The sequence below is a fragment of the Neodiprion pinetum genome, chromosome 7 (assembly GCF_021155775.2).
Source record: "Neodiprion pinetum isolate iyNeoPine1 chromosome 7, iyNeoPine1.2, whole genome shotgun sequence".
Lineage (NCBI taxonomy): Eukaryota > Metazoa > Arthropoda > Insecta > Hymenoptera > Diprionidae > Neodiprion > Neodiprion pinetum.
The window spans coordinates 17067859-17087022 of record NC_060238.1 but is presented as its reverse complement, the minus strand read 5'-3'; the positions used below and the strand labels follow the sequence as shown (position 1 = coordinate 17087022).

Here is a 19164-nt window from a genome sequence, read left to right as displayed (position 1 = left end):
CGGTTACAGGTCGATTTACCCCAGGGTAAAGAGGTGGTATTTTCGATCAACTTCTCACCGATGCGCATGCCAAGATTTTCAATTTTATTTGAGCTTTCTCATTGGAGAATTTCCCAGTTTATCGTGTGAAATGCGTGCATTGGGAGTCATATGTGTATCGGTAAGCGAGAAACCATATGCAGCTCACACTTTTGAATGATCAAGTCAACTGGGGATATCCCCCCATGAGCATGGGTTGTTTTATTTAAAGGCGGGCCCGCCGCCATCCATTGCAGTTTTCCTGTGACGCGGTATTGGCTGTGAGATTTTAGAATATCACCCCCATTCCCCCAAAATTCAATGACCGCTGCACAGCCTGGGAGGCGTGAAAGGCAACCAGGAAATTTCATGGCCTGCCCATTTGCCGCTCACCCTTACAGAGTCATTGTCAAGATGCAGGAGGAGATCTGACGTCACCCTTATAATTTGCAATCATTATTTAACCCAAACGAGGGATCGCAGAAATGTGAATAGCGGAAGTGTCATGGAAAAGAAATTTATGGCGGCGGTTGGGGGAAACCGCAGAAAAGCCATCGTTCGCATCAGTGTCCAGTCAGCTTAGGCACAAACCAGAACGAAATTTCCATTAATCAAGAACACATTCAAAGTACCCTGAAATGGAGTTGATTTTGGATGTACAAGGTTTTGGTCGAATCAGCGATAAATTTGTGGTAAAGGAATTGGTTGCAATGAGTATTAAAACACCGATGGAATATGAGCTAAGTCTAGCGCGCGTGCGTTTCAAATCACCCTGTGCTTGGGTAACTCTTTCCAGCGAGTACCGAAATCTCAATAGATGGTTGACTCAAAATTATCATGGGATACCATGGACTGCAGGTGATACACTGTACAGGATGTGGGGAAAGTTGTGAGAAGAATCGTGGAGGGTGCGAATTACATTCTCGTCAAGGGAAAAGAGAAGAAGCAGTGGGTTGAAGAAAAATAGATGACGACTCAAAGGCTGTAATTGATCTAGAAGCGTTGGATTGTCCAAGCTTCCTAATACTACGACGTGACTCTAACGTGATTCGCTGGCATGGAGATTGTCACGGGAATGTAATCAGCTACGTATGTGCCTTCGAGAACGTTCAACGTCTAAAGGAGTGGTATTTGAAAGAGTGCACGGGAAATACCGGGAAAGCATTGTGCAAGCAAGCGAATGAAGGCTGATGAAATTTTGTTCGCAGCTATTTTCGCTTCTCCAAAAATACCGGAATTTCTAAAGTGAACAGAGATTTTCGAATATTTCGGACTACCCTAAGTTTTTGGACTACCCGAAGTTTTCGAATTACCCGAAGTTTTCAGATTACCCAAAGTTTTCGGACTACCCAAAGATTTCGTGTTTGCCAAAAAACCCGACCTGATGCAAACACGACCCGAACTCGAGTTCGAGTACCCAAAATTTCGGGTACCCGCACATCCCTAGTTTTAGATATAAACCTTTTCCCAACGCAATCGCATCCATTGTTGAATAATGGCGTTTGGACTCCTCTAATCGACGCCTATGAGCACCAGCCTCATTGACCACCTTCACTATACTTGCGGCGCCATCTGCCAGGGCCCTTGTGGCGCTGAGGGCCCCCGATATTGGGATCAAAAAAGGTAGAAGGCTTCCGATTTTCTTGGGGATAGGTAAAATGCGAGGCATGCGCAATACCCCTTGAGCCGCAACTGTACGGGCCCGATCCAACGCCGACTCAAGGGCCCTAGGGCCGGGCCTCATTGATTTCTTCGCCGCTTGAATGACCGATTTCAAACTTATTGTCTTCTTTGTCTTTCTCTTCACACCACCACCACTCCTCTTGGGTCTCCTCAAACTCTTCCCCGACGCCGTCGACTTTTTTTTCGTCTTCTTTTTCTTTACAATTCTCCGTAAAATCCCCATACCGAGTTTAGATTCAGCTTTCATGGTATTGGTTACTCCCCCGGCTACAGCTTTTTCACCTACACTCGCGTCTTTAGCCAAAACATGATTCCATGCGCGTTCGGCGAGTACTCGGTCAGCTACGTTTCGCGCCGTGATGTTTGACTGATTCTTTGCGTATCCAATGTCGTGCTGTTTGCATGCGGCGTCTAGGGGATTGATTCCGGGATCACCGCGAGCCAACCACTTGGCTCATTTCGTCCCCTATCCGCAGTTCTGATACCCTGGCACGTGTAATTCGACTGGAAGATTATTGATCATTTTATTCACCAAACCTTTTCCACACTTCTTATGTGCGGACCTCACCATAGATGGACTGCAACTGACTTGATTACCTATAAAAGCATATATTATACACAGGGGGCGTTAGTTCATTGTAATCCTCTAACCTATGAGCATCATGAAATTCCAAAATCAAACGAGCAAACTGTCCGTTACGAACTTCGTCAAATTGGTCGAGCGAAAAAAGAAAAAGGGCAAACGGCACGGTGAATTACTACCCAATAGTCTGAGAGCGGTCTTCCGCGGTCCCTCAAATTGCGGCAAGACGAATGCTCTTCTCACGCTAATCACCCACGGCGATGGTTTACGCTTTGAAAATGTTTACATCTATTCAAAATCGCTCATTCAGCCAAAGTACGAGTTTTTGCGGAAGTTACTCGAGCCCGTCAAGGGGATGGGTTATTTCCCATTCGGTGAACACGAGGAGGTTGTAAAATCGGAAGAGGCACGCCCCAACTCACTTATAATTATCGACGATGTAGCATGTGAGAAGCAAGATTATATCAGGGCATGCTTTTGCATGGGGCGACATAGAGATGTGGATAGCTTCTATCTCTGCCAGACATATGCACGTATCCCAAAACATCTCGTGCGTGATAATGCAAATTTATTGGTGATTTTCCGTCAAGATGAGATGAATTTGAAGCATATTTACGCCGATCATGTAATCACCGATATGACGTATCAACAATTCAAAGATCTCTGTTCGGCTTGCTGGAACGACGGCAATTACAGTTTCATTCTCATTGACAAAGATAGCGAGATCAACGCGGGGAGATATCAAAAAGGTTTCGATTGCTTTATAAGTATAAATTAATGCCGATGTGTTGAGATACCCGCAGCCAAGTTGTAACAATCAGAGTGTCAACATGAGGAGTGAGCAGATCCGCAAGCACGTTGACGTGTTACGCAAAATCGCGAAAGCTAGCGAAATGATACGGCGTAAACACAAGATGATTCGGAGGGATAAAGATACGAACGAGCAGGCTATGGAGGAGATGCTGAAGCCTATGGTTGCGCCGCTGCGAGAATTGGTGGATACCACGAAGCAGCAAATAAAACAGCAAATTAAAACGAAGCCGGGCGATATTTCGGTGAAAAAAGATGAGAAACCCGTTATTTCGGTGAAAAAAGACGAGACCGAATATTTGGATGAAAGCAAAAAATGAGAATCCGACGCAGACTGCAGACAATACAGATGACTATGGAGATGCTTTTCTCGATATTGAAGACAGTCAAAATAGCTATGGGAATGAAACAATTGAGTCAAAATAGCTATGGGAATGAAACAATTGTACCTATGCCAATAACCACAAGTACACCGGTGAGGAGTGGGAAGCGAAAAACAGAGAAGTTGATGTGGCGGTATTTGAAAATTTTCGAGATGGAGAAGCGATCGGATTTCGATGAAAAATATGGTGTTCGACAGTTGGTGCAGGGATTGAAGATTGTTGATTCGAAAATAAGTTTTGATACGGATCAGATGCACCTTGGCGGTAAAAAGTACAAAGCAACACCGGGATTACTTGAATTATTATTCAAAAAGTCACCCGACACCGCTATTCTGGTGACTGAGGACAGGAAAAACTATGCTGAAATTGCTCTAGCGACGAAAGTTCGCAGGCGTGGTTATAAGGCTGACAAAAGCATTCGCAGATATGAGAAAAGTGCAAAGTACAAGGACTTTATCGCTCAATATGTGGGATCACCGAAAAACAGGGGTGGAGGTCTGCCGAGGCACAAGATCGCGCGAAAAGAGGGGCAGAGTATGGATTACGTTTACTTGGAATGTCCCCAACGAAATTATTGACAGACTTCGACTACTTATGGTATCACAGGCGGCCGGAAATACTAGCCATTCCAATGAAATAGTTTCCATTATTGAAGAATTGCGCGAGGCTGGAATCATTTATTAGCGTGGGATCAACCCTCAAATTATCATTCATCCATTGACCGTTGAGCAATGAGTATAGACATATTTGGTTGTCAGTTGAGGGCGGATGTGAAAAAGGTATACCGGGTAGTCGTGGCCCTCCGGGTGTTGGTTTCAAAACCACCGACGATAACCAGTACGATATAGACAGCAAACGATTGTGTAATATCGCCAATCCGCGGAAGGAAAACGATGTCGTTTCTATGAAAGTTCTCAATCAATGTTTACAGTGAGCGACTGATAGGCTCCAGAACGATATCGAGGGGGAAATTAATGCCATTGATAAACAACATGAAAAGGACAATAAAGGACAATAGCGGACGAACTTCACAGACCATCCCGGCGTAATTACCCAAGGCGTTTTGTATACAGGGTGTCCCTAAATTGCCTCCCACGGACTAGCCAGCATGATACCTCGTTAAAATCCAACCGAGAATTTCTTTTCCGGAAGCTCGTCCGACGCATAGTTTTTGAATTATAAGCGATAGCGCTAGGCCAATCAGAGTGCACCATTTCATCTAGATTTGCCGCCAAGGAAATTGCTGTTTTGTTCGTCTAGGTGAATTATTATTATTTGTTTACGAATTAAATATCGGCACCTCCCCTCTCTCGCTGCTGTATCCCTTATTCTTGAGGATGCGCTTCTGTTTACACACACAAGAGTGCACCCATGGATGTGCGGCCGGCAGCGTGTGCCGCGGCAACAATACCGAGGTCAGTGCCCGAAAAGGGGTACAGCAGCGAGAGAGGGGAGGTGCCGATATTTAATTTGTAAACAAATAATAATAATTCACCTAGACGAACAAAACAGCAATTTCCTTGGCGGCAAATCTAGATGAAATGGTGCACTCTGATTGGCCTAGCGCTATCGCTTATAATTCAAAAACTATGCGTCGGACGAGCTTCCGGAAAAGAAATTCTCGGTTGGATTTTAACGAGGTATCATGCTGGCTAGTCCGTGGGAGGCAATTTAGGGACACCCTGTATATACGCGGGTTGGATGAAACTTGGCAAGTCGATCTCATCGATATGTCGGCATATTCACCCACCAATAATGGCCATAAATTTCTGCTCACAGTTATTGATATATTTTTCAAATTTGCCTGGGGCGTGTCGATTAAGAGTAAAAACGCCACTGATGTAACGAACGCTATGAAGTCTGTGCTGGTGCAGGGGCGTGTACCGAACACCTACACGTCACCTACAACAAAGAATTCAAGGCTCTCATGACGCATCATGGTATAAATATGTACTCGACATTCAGCAACTTGAAAGCATCGATATGCAAACGCTTTAATCGAACGCTGAAAAATAAAATGTGGAAACAATTTACTCTACGTGAACAAAATACATCTACAAAATTATTTTAGACAAATTGAGAATGGCCGCACTGGTGTATATTGGTTTATTGAAATAGACATTCAACCGATTCATCTCGATTATCACCATGTCTGGATCGAATATGTGGCAGCTGTAGAAATTAGGTCTGGCAATCAGAGCCTTTGCACCACCTCGACCACCCCATTTCGTAACTAACTTGACACTTTTGTGTTTTCGCACATTCTCCATAGTTTTGCCAAACGCTGCATTGTTCATCAATTTGTAAAAGTTTTTTTCGAAATCATTTTCCGATTGCTTTCGCTTGTCGGTATTCAAGTCGATGGATGACTTTAACTACGGAGATTGAGCAAACTTGAGAATTCTATGCGTCTTGCGCAACTTTATGCCCAAATCTAAACACTGCTTCAAATTCCGGTAGTGAAGTATGTATTTATTTTTGGGAAGAAGCGTTTACTATAGCTTGACCATTTTACTACCTGGCGGGATAAAATGCTCGGGGCCGAGTGGTAAATCTTTATGCTGTTCGTGTAGCTCTACCGGGTAGTCTAAATCGACCTCGAGAATGTATCCCACCGACGAATCATCTCGCACACTCATTACTTCGATTGCATTATGCTCCCACTCGAATGAACCACATGGTAAATGCTCACTCATAGTTGCACCATACAGATTATTGACATCGAAATACATTAGGTAGGATTCCTCCTTGCTTGGATCGAAATCACGCATATATCGATTGTTTGCAACTGCATACCGATTTGAACATTGTGCTACATCACCGCGAATGCATTTTTCAACAAATAAAACCATTTCGGGGTTATCTAGCAGCTGCAGATTAACACGCGCATGTTTCAACATTGTATCGAAAGCCAAACCCGGAGCGGTGTAACAATGTAGGGGATCTAAATCGTAAGTTTCGAAACAACTCTCACGGAAATTTTGAAAAACATCAGCCCACAAGAGAACATCGGTTTTCAAATATAAATCTGAATATTCGCCCAGGGTATTCAATTTAAATTTTCTCCAGACATTCCGTGCATTCCGATAATCCTTTTTGGTGACGCCCGAGCGGCTGAGTTTCGAATAGAAATTTGCTCTAGCAGGTAGGCTCAATTCGTCAAGTTTTTCCTAGCTATCGATGTACTCGTAGGGGAAAACACCTTTGCGAATCATTAATTCGAATTCCTCGAGATCGCTGTAGAACGCACGAGTTATCGTTTTTACCCCATTATCTAGATACGATGACGGTTTGTCCGGACTGCTTGCCATAAACCGAAGCGAATCTAAGCCATCAACCCGCTTCGTGAACGAAATATACCTTTCTTTACTAATAGGCAGCACGGTAATTTCACCAGGAAAAGATGTGGTTAGAGATGTGAGTATGAAATGGGAATCGTATCTGGATAAATTGTGAAACACCACAGGAATCGTGTGTTTTCTTGTAATTTAAATTGCACCTGTTATGCGCGGGGCCACGATAATCGCCAGTGAAATGGCAATGATTGTGACACTTTTTATCATCTGGCGAAAACGGTTTCTCACAGATGTAACAATTTTTTGCACGCGCGTGTCGATCCCGTTGCACTTGAGTCAACGGTTTTATACGGATGATATTTTCAATTCGCGATTCTACATTAAGGGGGGGGTAAGGTTAATTCGGTGAAAAAAAGCATGTTTTTAAGATTTTTTTTTGGCAATACAGATGGTGTTAGTTTATTCAGGCAATCCATACATGATAATGTAACATTTGAACAATATTTCCCTAAATTTTCATTGCAAGATATCAAAAATTGAGCGACTGACGATGAATCTCCGGAGGCGCCTCGAGAAAAAGTTGTTTTGCGGTGCCCATCATAACTCGCAACCAAATCATGTGAAACGAAAAAATCAAAATGCATTTGTTAAAGGAGATGTTTGTCGAGGTATTCACGGGAGGATTTTTTTTTTTTTTCGATTTTTCGATTTTTCGTAGCACTTGGAAGCCAAAAACCAGATTTTCGCTAAAAAAAAACGTCTAATTTGTTGTTGTAAAATTGATAATTATTGAAAAAAAAAAAAAAAGCTCCCGACAATACCTGGTGAATAATGTGAAAAAACACTGTGCAAAATTTCAAAACGATTGGTCCAGTAGATTTTTAGTTATGGTGGGCACGGACTCCAAAAATGACAAGTCTCAGAAAAACGCTTTAGAGTTTTGCGTACTGAAAAATTCAACATAAAATTCGATAATTTTTTTATACTCCCACAGAGTCGTCGATGCCAGGTCCGTAGAGCAAAAGGCTTCCATCAAGATGGTCTAGAGCATCTTTTTGCATTTGTCTACGCAAAACTCTTTCTTCTTTACTGTCACGCGTTGCTTGCTCCTCTGCTCTACTAATTCGCAACTCGTCAGCTTGTCGTGCCCATTCGTGAGAACTTGGCCCTGTCGGGATGTGCATCTCTTGCATAAAGGCCAGCAAGGCAAAAGAACCTTCATTGAAAGTACATGCAGCTACATGAGCTGCAATTTCAACGATTGTAGCGGTGCCACTGACAGACTTTGGCTAATTTTTCGGGGCATTTTTCGATGTACGAACACGAACGATAACAAAGTAACACTTTCGATGTACGAATTGAAGGAAAACAGAGTCAAAATTTTAGCGTCACTTGTTACTGCTCAGCACGGCGTACAGTGTTTAACTGATGTATATACCATGCCTCGAATATTCTTGACTCTACCTGAACAGACCCGTTTGGTTTTAATTGGGCCGGGTGAGCGCGTCGCGTAACTGTCGGTCAGGTATAAAACCTCATCCCGGAGCAACGGACGCTTACTCATAACTTCCTCAATTTTGCTTCAATCGACTTGAAATTTTAACACAATATTCTTGACATATTGTGCAATCAATTAGAAAAATAAAAAAAAATTGAAAAAAAAAAAAATTTAATACCTTACCCCCCCCCCTTAATGGCCAAGTCACGAAGCTACTTAAAGAACCACTCGATACAATCGGGCCCCCGTTCATTCACATATCCCGATAATGAAGCATCGGATGAGCAATGCACGTAAAATGCCGCACTATGCGGGATATGCTCTTGGGATTTGTTTGCACCGGGTTTTAATATGTACTAAAGATCCACATAGACGACGAACCGTACCCGACCCTTATTTCGAAAACTTGTAAATTCCTAATTTTTCTTCTTATCCGAGAAGAGCATTCGCACCTTGTTCAATCGCATGCAATCGTCTCTATGACTATCATAGCTGCTCTGTATCCTGAAATAACACAAGCATCTATCGCACAAAGATTGTCGATGAGCACAGAGTGACAATTGGCTGCGAACCAAACGTGACAGATTTTTAATCCAAGCAAAGTGGAATCGCGGTGTGTAATTGTTCAAATCAATATTACCAATATCCATCTCCTCGTCATCATTACTACACTCAACCGGACACGACAGGGAAACTGTATGAACAGCTTCTGCGACCACGACTCACGGACGCGATACAGGACGGCGGAGGCCTTTCGGACCAACAGTTCGGCTTCCGGAGGGGTCGATCAACGATTGGAGCGATCCAAGAGGTGTTTGACTTCTTCCGGTCGACAAAGAGACATTACCACGCTGTGCGACCCGTCGCGCTGCTGGTGACACTTGACGTTAAGAACGCCTTCAACTCGGGCAGGTGGGTGGACATCCTAGAGTCGCTGAGAGGCGACTTCGGGATCCCGCCTTACTTGCTCCGGGTTGTTGAAGACTACCTTCGAAACAGACGGCTGACGTACGAAACGACCGAAAGTCAAGTGACGCGACAGATCACCGCGGGGGTCGCTCAAGGTTCCATACTGGGACCTGACTTCTGGAACGGGATCTATGACAGCCTGCTCAGACTGGAGCTCTCGCTCGGCGTTCGCCTGGTCGCTTACGCTAACGACGTGGCAGCAGTGATAGTCGAGCGCACTTTAGATCTTGCACAATACGCACTGAATCAGACGATGAGACGCGTCGGACGGTGGATGACTGACCACGGACTGCAACTCGCGACGGAAAAGACAGAACTGGTGCTTCTCACCAGAAGACGAATACCGACCACACTACGCATGACGGTCGGGACGGACGAGATCGAGACCAGAGGGGAAGTCAAGTACCTGGGGGTGACCCTGGATACGAAGATGACCTTCTGGCCTCACATACAACGAACGGCTCAGAAGGCGGCTGAAAGGATAGCATCCCTAAGCCGCCTGATGGCAAACACAAACGGATCGAGAACGGGGAAACGGAGACTTTTGATGTCGACGGTGAACTCGATCCTCCTCTACGGTGCGGAGATCTGGGCAGACTTCCTGAAAACTGAGAAGTACTGTCACGCAATGACGACGGTACAGAAACGAAGCGCGTTGAGGATCGCTTGTTCTTATCGGACGGTCTCAGCACAGGCTGTTCTGGTGGTGGCGGGCGTGATTCCCGTAGACCTTCTCGCGTTCGAGCGCAAGAGGGTCTACGGAAGAGACGCGGACGTGACCCGACGGGACGTGGCAACGACGGAAAGAGACGCGACGATACAGACGTGGCAGGAACGGTGGACGGAAGAAATGACGGGAAACTGGACGAGACGACTTATTAAGAACCTGAGACCGTGGATCCAGAGGGGTTTTGGGGATGTGAATTTTTACGTCACCCAGCTTCTGACGGGCCGCGGTTATTTTAGACGGTACTTATACAACTTGAACCTAGTACGGACGCCCAACTGTACGTACTGCGGACACGAACGAGACGATGCGGAACACACGTTCTTCGAACGTGACCGCTGGACAGAACTGAGACGGAGACTGGAGACGGTCGTGGGAGGCATCACTCCCGACAACATTGTCGGGGTGATGCTCCATAGTACAGAAAGGTGGCAACTTGTTGCCACCTACACAGAGACAATCTTATGACGTAAGAACGTGGATGGCTGTCTGACGTCACGTAACTGACGGACGGCCTGCACTGGACGGACGGACGGACAGACTGACAAGACTTACACCGACAGAGCCCCCAGCTAGAAGTAATATCACCATAGTTCCTGGCTGGGGGCGTTGCACAGGAGGTGGCGGTTTAGTGGGTAGGCCATTCTGGAGTCCCACATCCGCGCTAGCCCGTATGACTGGCGTGAATCCGTAACTTGGATTCTGCAACTCCTCGAAAAAAAAAAAAATCATAATAATAATAATAATCATAATAACAACAACAACAACGACGACGACGACGACATGATGATGATGATGATGATGATGATGATGATAATAATAATAATAATACCACAGTCTTATCCGACTAATTCTAGTATATCCGTGAGATAATCAGCAAAATGCGGTGTATCCAATCCTTACGGGATCACCTGAGGAGGAGCAATATCGGGTTGCAGGCCGAGCTGATGGCCTCAGACAATCGAGGCTGTGACAGCTTCGATTTGTTGGGGATCTGGTGGCTGCAAGAGGGTCACTGGGGTGAGGAGCATCCGGAAACCGACTGGGGTCACCCAGCGTGGCAGACCCCCGAGAGTTATATGACTGTATACAATTTATAAATAAAATAAAGTCTTCAAAACTTTTCATTCTTTGTCTACGTAAGGTATTTCACATCCAAAACCTGTACCTATAGTTTTTAGGTATTTCTAATTTAGTAATAATAATAAGACGGGTTCTACCCCCGACGTTCGATGCTGCTCTCTGTTTCTTTTTTCCGCTTTGCTCATTGTCAATATGACGTCAGCATTATTCTGATTGGTTTTTACATCGTTGGGTTTGTTGTAAAGGCCATGCTCGAGGATGCTTATTCCGAGCTGAAGCGGGGTGTTGAAGGGGTGATTATCGGCTTCGAGGGACCGATACACATATGACCCCCATGCATGCATTTCACACGATAAACTGGGAGATTCTCCGATGAGAAAGCTTAAAGAAAATTGAAAATCTTGGCATGTGCATTGGTGACAAGTTGATGGAAAAGACCACCTCTCCACCCTGGGGTAAATCGACCTGTAACCGATGACCCACTCACCGCCGGTAAGTAGCACATAGTCCGGTTACCCTGGGGTAAATCGATTAGAAACCCTCGGCCAGTAACGCGTCGGTGCAGCGATCTATGATTAGTAGCGGCGTATCCTTTCTACTGAGCACCCCCTTAATAGCAAGTATAACACTGCTGAAATATTTTGTAAAAATGACTGGAAATTACTTGTAACATTTCTGAGATACTGAAAAGTACATACCGAGATACTTGTTTCAAGCTGTATTTAAAAAAAGCTCCGTGACTAGGCGAAGTACGTACCCTGATATTATTAAACACATTGATGGAACATACAGAATTTTTGAGTGCTGTATTGAAGTATAAAATACTATGTAAAGTATGTTATACTACGAATACAATCGAGTGACATTTTCGTCATCATTTTGATAAACGTTTTACTACAATAATTCTCTCATAATGCGTTTTGGGAATTTGCAACCTAAAAATATGATATTTGATATGATGCACGGTAAGTACGCGTACATAAAAACTAAATGAATGTCTTACTTTTAAATATTTACTCACGGATATTGTTTGACGAGGCCAGCATTTTCCAGACAGATTTTGTCATCGAAATAACATTTTAAATTTACAGGTGGTGCTGCATAGAATTTTCTGAAGTCTAATGCAAAATGTTCATGGGTCAGAATGCGACCAAGGTTTGTAAGTTTGACTGGACCGAGTACTGGAAAACGAGAAAATGTTATTTTAAAACCAGTAAATGCGTTTGCCATTGAATCTTTGTGATGATTGTTTTTCGGAGGTTTTCGTAGAAGACTGACCTCCAAAAATATACCTCTCGCAAGTACGCAATATTTTTTAAATTCAGGTTATTTTATTAGAAAAGGCACTGATTGGTTTCAATTTAATGGATGACGTTTTATTTGTCTTACGTGTACAAAAGGTATGTAGGTAGCGTGAAAAGACAGAGGGGTGATTTTCGTTTTGATGTTATCAACCTTAAGATTAAATCAATTCTATAGCAGCAGAAAATGTGAACTGCCATTACATCATAAGGAGTGAAAAGACAGAGTTTATTTGCCATATTTTGAAATTGAAAGAACTCCAAGACTCATGTGATTGAATATATATTCAAAGTCGTTTCCGAAAAGTGGCAAATAAAACCCACCCATAGGTATGTATTATTGTTTCAGGATCACAGGCTGTACATTGAAATCAAGTTTGCAGAAAAAAAAATTGATTCAGAAAAATGTTGAATGTTTTTTAGGATATAGGCTTGTAGTTGTTAGGATTTTCTCCATCGATTTCCGAACGACCTTTTTTGTAACACTGGCATCAAAAGTCCCTCTTTCACCGTTGGCTGAAGATATACTGTGAATTGTGTAAGAAATGGTGCCTTTTACAAGGGTTTAACTCTCAACGAAAGCTGTGAAGTCGGCAGCAATTTGTGTACTATTTTCATACAGTCTCACGCTAGTCGCTATCATCCTTATGGTGCCGTCCCACGTAGGGCCAGGTCGCCGGAATCCGGAATCATAGAACGGAATGGATGGAAAAGTCACTAGAATTCGCGTTACACTAGTTTCATGCTGTCGTATTTTTACGGAATTGTAAGTCCGTGCGATATTCGCATATTACAACATTCCGTTTGGCGTTTATGGTGTCTGCAGGACTAGTATATATGAATACAAAAGATGAGGTTTTACACAGTGCAATTATTAAACATGAGTGTTAACGAATGCCGTCCCGCAAGTATTTTTACGTTCCGTCTATTTGTATCTCCATGGCTCCCATGTACCCGAATTCCGAAACGGAATGCCAGAGAGTCAACTTTTATTTTATGAAATAATTAATTATAGTTTCAAAATAAATCTCACATAAAAACTAATTCGATAAATAATATATAATGATACAAAAGCTTTATCTAAACAGACAAATGAATAGCACAAATATAAACATTTTTCGTTGCGTCGTTCAGTGCAATCTTGGTACATGAGACGGCAGGGACTCCATGACTCGGAACTTTACAGCATATACTGCTACAGGTAGCCGCGCGTATATAGACGGTGTTGGTGGAGAAGTGAGATTAGAGCTCTATGCCACGTACAACCTGTTTCTCTCGCTCTACGACCTGGCTGGCCGATGCGTTTGCTCTCAGCCAATCAAATGCAGCGTAAGAGAGACGGAGTATCCAAAAAAACCCGCGGATATATGTCCCTCTCTCACTCTCTGTGAGTATCTGTACACGCTCTATCGATCTCTCTTGCTTGTTTTTGAACATTATTCTGCTGCATTCTGCCTTCGAGAGTTTTTTATTACAAAACTTGGCACGCAAATAATTGCTTCTCATCATAATTGATTCATTTCTGCTTTACCTGTCTGGTTTTGGAGCAAATATTAGTGAAAGGTGAAACGTACTTTCCTAACTTCAACATCTGACATCTATAATCGGGCCTTTCCTACACTGCTCGCTGGTTGTGTGCTCCCCTGCGCATGCTCTTGTGATCTCACACCATCACACTCACACGCTCACTTGCTGGATCTTGTGTTTCTCTTAAGGTGCTTCTAAAGAAGAGCTGTACACTTGTGGACAATGAATCTGAGATGGCTAATTTTTCACACTAGACAGTTAAGTTTGCAGCACAGGAAACGTACAGCGCCATAGTCGGCCGAGCGCGAAAAAAACTTAATCTCAATAAACGTAACATAACCCATGACCGTGGAAATTGACCATAGAATATGTGTCAATCCAATAAGTCATTATCCCCGCGGTATTCTAAGGTTAGATTCGACGGTCATGAGTTATGTTATGTTTATTGAGATCGAGTTTGTTTCGCGCTCGGCCGACTATGGCGCTGTAGGTTTCTCTGTGTTGCCAACATAACTGTCTAGTGTAAAGAATTAGCTGTCTCAGATTCATTGTCCCCAAGCTTACAGCGCTCCTTTAAAAGCACCTCAGGTCGGAGCACATAAGATTACAGAAGCCATAGTCAGAATGCAGAAGCCATAGCGTATGCGCAATTGCAAAAGTCCAGTTCAGTCATATGGCTTCTGCCTTCTGCCTATGGCTTAGGGATTTTCAATCTACATAAAAATCCATAAGCCATACTCCATGGCATAACTCCATGGCATAACTATCGCATGTAATAATTATCGTGCAGACTAAAACGTATACGACTCGAGTTTGGTATTCTCCCATACTATGCAGTCGCATACGTCTTGTCACATGCGATAATTTTCGAACGCGATAAGCCAGCAGTGTTGCCGCGTGAGAGAATCTTGCAACAGTCAATCATTGCTCAGTTTACAAGAGAAATCCATAAAGCATCAGAACAATGAGTATTCTTCGTTTGTTCTTCGATTCTTCCCAACTAGGCTCCATGCTTCCCAACAAGCATCGAAAGGAAGCGTGAAGCGTCCTACAGATCCATTATATTAGTTTCAACCTTGAATAAATACGATCAAAAATATATGTCCAGCGAGTACAACTATTGGATTGCAGTCTGCAATGTTATAATGCAATACACCGGTGCAATTAATAAAAGAAGTTGAAATTAATTATAATTGAATAATGAGCTACTTATTTCGTAACTTAAGAAATAAAATTATTGCCGGTAACTGAGAAGAAACAAATTTCCGATTTTAATGGTATTTTTGTAATTTCATTCTGAATAAATGAAATGAATTGCAATATATAACCTCGTTTAATTATTCATTTAATAACAACCATGTAATAACTTTTTTATTTGAACCAAAAGATCATTCAAATTATCGGATTGTTATCGCATACGATTTACAGTATCGCACGGTCTTACCCAGTCGATAAACGGTGGACGATAATTATCGTACACGATTACCTAACCGAAGCTCAAGAATAAAGTTACATATATGGCATTCGATATTTCAGACATCTCGCATCCGATATCTAGGGTCCCCAACTCGAGAATAGAGCCCCTGATTCGCAGGAAGCGAGGGCAGACCGAATTTCCGCTCTTGAAGCCACTGCTGACAATGCTCGTTTATTATCGGACGAAGGTAAGACCGAAAATAGTGCCCTTAAAGCGCAAATTCAAGACTTCTCTATCCGTATATCCGTGGTCGAATCGTACAATACTTCTGCTGAAATAACGATGACGGGTATACCCACGTCAGTGACAGATTCTCGTGTTACCATCGTACGTAAAGTTTTTGGAGCCTTGAGAATCCCCGAACTCGTCGGTCATGTTCTTGATATTCGCAATGTTGCCAAAAAATTAGTTAGGGCAGTGGGGAGCTGTCCCTTGACATCTACGGTGACCCCCTCTACTTCTTATGCCTTTATCACAACGCTCAAATCGACTATGATTAAAGTCCACATTATATCTAAGAAACGCGACAAAAGAAACTTACGGTTAACGAAGTTTTCTCCTTAAATTTACTGGGAAAAATTTTTCTTCACGAGCTGTTACCTCTTGAGATAAATAATTTATATCGTCAAACCAAAGCCAGGGCTGCTGAATTGGGATACAAATATGTCTGGACCAAATCGGGTATTATATGCGTTCGCAAAGTCGACGGTTCTCCGGTCATAACTGTCAACTCCTAGCCTCGACTCGAGCCTAATTTCTCTGAAACGGTAAACCTTAATAGCTCTTGCTTGGCAGTATAACAATCTGATACTCATCACATCACTGTAGCCCATTTCAATGCCAACTCCTTGCTTTCTCATATGGATTTTGTTCGAGCTCACGTGTTGACTCATTTCTATCACATTATCTCAATATCTGAGTCTTGGCTGAAGCCCCATATATATACCTATGTGTGCATGGACTAGACACAGTGATGATCGTAATCATATTGACCATTCATTTAAAAAGCAAAACAAAACTCAGAACAAAGCAGTCTTTAGCTCTTTTAAGACCATCAAAATATAAAATGAAAAAAAATATTTCTCGTATTTTTCATAAGTACATATAATATTACAATACGTATAAATAAAATATATATCGCTAATATAGATTTCCAGCTTCTCTATACAAAAGAATTCTACGGCAGAACATGTTCAATTATTACAAATAACGATCATGCTGCACGTGTGCGATTTGAGGCTGTGTTCAAATTAAAGTAAAATTAAATTTAATAACAATTTTAACAATGCTTTTACCAATTTAGGTTATTGTTATTCAACTTTATAATTGTCTTAAACATTTATTCAATATTCAAAATGCATACTTACCGCTTTTCACCGGTTCCGTGTCCTAGATGTAGTAGAGAACACGTGCAACGCGCAAAAAAGCCATCAGACATGTGGCAATAAGAGGGCGCGAATTCTACAATAGCATTGCGAAGTATCACATATGGGATTACCGCAATCGTAGTGCCGAACGAACGTATGAATTTTGAAATAATATTCACAAACAAAGTGTATATTACCGGTCAAAAACACTAACAATATTATGAATTAGTCCGAATGAACTGTTACATTATATTACCACACATAAGATATTCGCGCGCGCGCGTGTGCGTGTGTCTGCATATATGTGCAATTATGAGTGATCACGATACGTACAAATCTACAATGAACATAGACTGTAATTATAAAATGTTGTGGATGCAGCGATTGGACTTCAAATAATCGTATAAAAATATATCAAATATCCCATACCTATATGTATATTGATTATGAAACAGATATCCTATAAATATCCGGCATGTCCAAGTCCAACAATAGGATATCCTATAGACATTGTCGCGATCCTGGATTTATGCAAGATATCGTTAGGATATCGTAATAGTCCAGGATATATAGGTATGGGCTGTATGAGACCTAAGTGGGATATCACATGGACGTTTCGTGCTATGAGGGGTAGTACTCCTACTTTTTCCGACCGAGCACTCAACCTTTTTCTTTGTATTTTAAATAAACGACCGAACGGAAAGGGTTCCAATTTCGGTGGTGTATCGCTCTTTTGTAACGGAATTCAGAAAAGTTACTCATATCCCGAAAAGCGTATAAAAAATGTGTGATTTTTTTGACACATGTTACTATTTTCACATTTCCCGAATTTCATGGGCCAAGAAGTGGATAGCTGAGATGGCTAAATCCTTAAATCGTACAGATCAGCGGAGGTCATATTTCATAATTGCTCGTAACTGAAGTAGTTCTTCCTCGTCGAAAATAAGCCAACAATTTTATTACCCACATAAATTTTTTACACCCGATAACAATTTTTTAAGATCATAAGGTAAATATAGTTTTGTTCTGATATTTCTCGTATAATTTCCGAAAAATAATCGCCAATTTCGCAGTTTCACAACTTTTCTAAAAATTCTTGTTTTGGAATACGTAGAATCTCACACTCCATCGAATCAGATATCAAAGTTCAAAAAATTTGCAAAATTGCAAAAAAACATAGTGACTTGAAAAAACGAAGTCGTTTTTCTGAAAAAGCCCAGTTTAGATTTTTCTGAAAATTTAGTATGTTTTGATAGGGAGTATACACTATATACCCTACGGACGGCAATATCGATTTATTGTTATTTTTCGAGATATCGATTTTCTCCATTAATTTCATTTGGCAGCCGTATTTACATGGTTAGATACGCTCCTGAGTAGTAAAAGGAATAAAAAGGCCTCTATTGAATATATTCTATTCGTCATTTTCCTGCAGATGCGAATTCCTGCGAAAATGATATAATATCAGTTTTTGAATTTCGTAGAAGTTTTTTTCAATCGATTCGCTACTTAGAATCGCACGTGAAATTTATTTTTCATCCTGAATATTTTTGAGCAAAAACGAGGGGCCATACATTTGAATGCTACAATTATTTTATTTTATCACCCTTTCCGATTCTGTAAAATAAAACATTGGTCTTTATTCTTTTCTTTGTGTTTGGATTAGTACTTTTCTCATCGAATTCATTCATTACGATCTTACCATTAGGATTCATCGGCTTATAATTTAAAGAAGTAGTTATAGGGCGTAAAAAATGTATTTGGATAATAAACAAATAAAGGTGGCGGCTTATTTTGGGCGAGGATGAACTTAAGTTACGAGCAAATATAAAATATGGTCTCCGCTAATCTGCCTGATTTGAGACGGATTCAGCCAGATACTTTGCGCAATTCCGAAAATAATGAGGAGTAAAATGAGCCATCGTGAGACTGTTTTCATAAAACATGCTCTCACGATCAGCTGAGCGCACGCCCAACCAAGGAACGCTTGGAATTAGAAAAAGAAATGGTATAATTACCAGTTTCTACCATGATTTAATAATTTTATAACCACAATAGCACTAACACTTTCGAGATAAATCAAAACAGCTGCGAGACGTCACTAGTTAAAGCTGATAAGAGACTGACGATCTGCTGCTAGAAATTGACACGTACACTCTCACAACTAAATATCTGTCATATCTCATGTCAACAGTAAAACACACTGTTTTACTTCTCATACCATTTACAATCTGCATGCATGCGTGTATGTATGTCCTTACATATGATTACATAAGAGCACTACCTTGAAGGTGCGTTTTCATGCGTATTTTATATTTAGCTCATGGTTTCTATTAACATTTCACCACAATATCACGTTATTATAACAAGCAGGTAGAATTTATTCTGGTGACCTTATTTACAAGTTGCAACATGGTAGCATTCGTTAGTCATTATTAGTGA

General features: G+C 41.8%; 1 protein-coding gene across 2 annotated transcripts in view; it reads right to left on the bottom strand.

The window, feature by feature from the left end:
• Positions 1 to 18908, bottom strand: part of LOC124222641 (phosphotriesterase-related protein) — a 37792-nt gene extending 18884 nt beyond the window's left edge. The window contains exons 1-2 of one of the 2 annotated variants that reach the window (XM_046633815.2): positions 18741 to 18908; positions 12072 to 12231 (exon numbers count right to left, since the gene is read on the bottom strand). In XM_046633815.2, the coding sequence (XP_046489771.1) occupies positions 12072 to 12231; positions 18741 to 18753 (173 nt within the window). In that variant the 5' untranslated portion in view covers positions 18754 to 18908. Of the gene's footprint in view, positions 1 to 12071; positions 12232 to 12675; positions 12795 to 18740 lie in introns of those variants that run through there. The other variant, XM_046633816.2, reaches the window with a different exon arrangement.
• Positions 18909 to 19164: the final 256 nt, after the last annotated feature.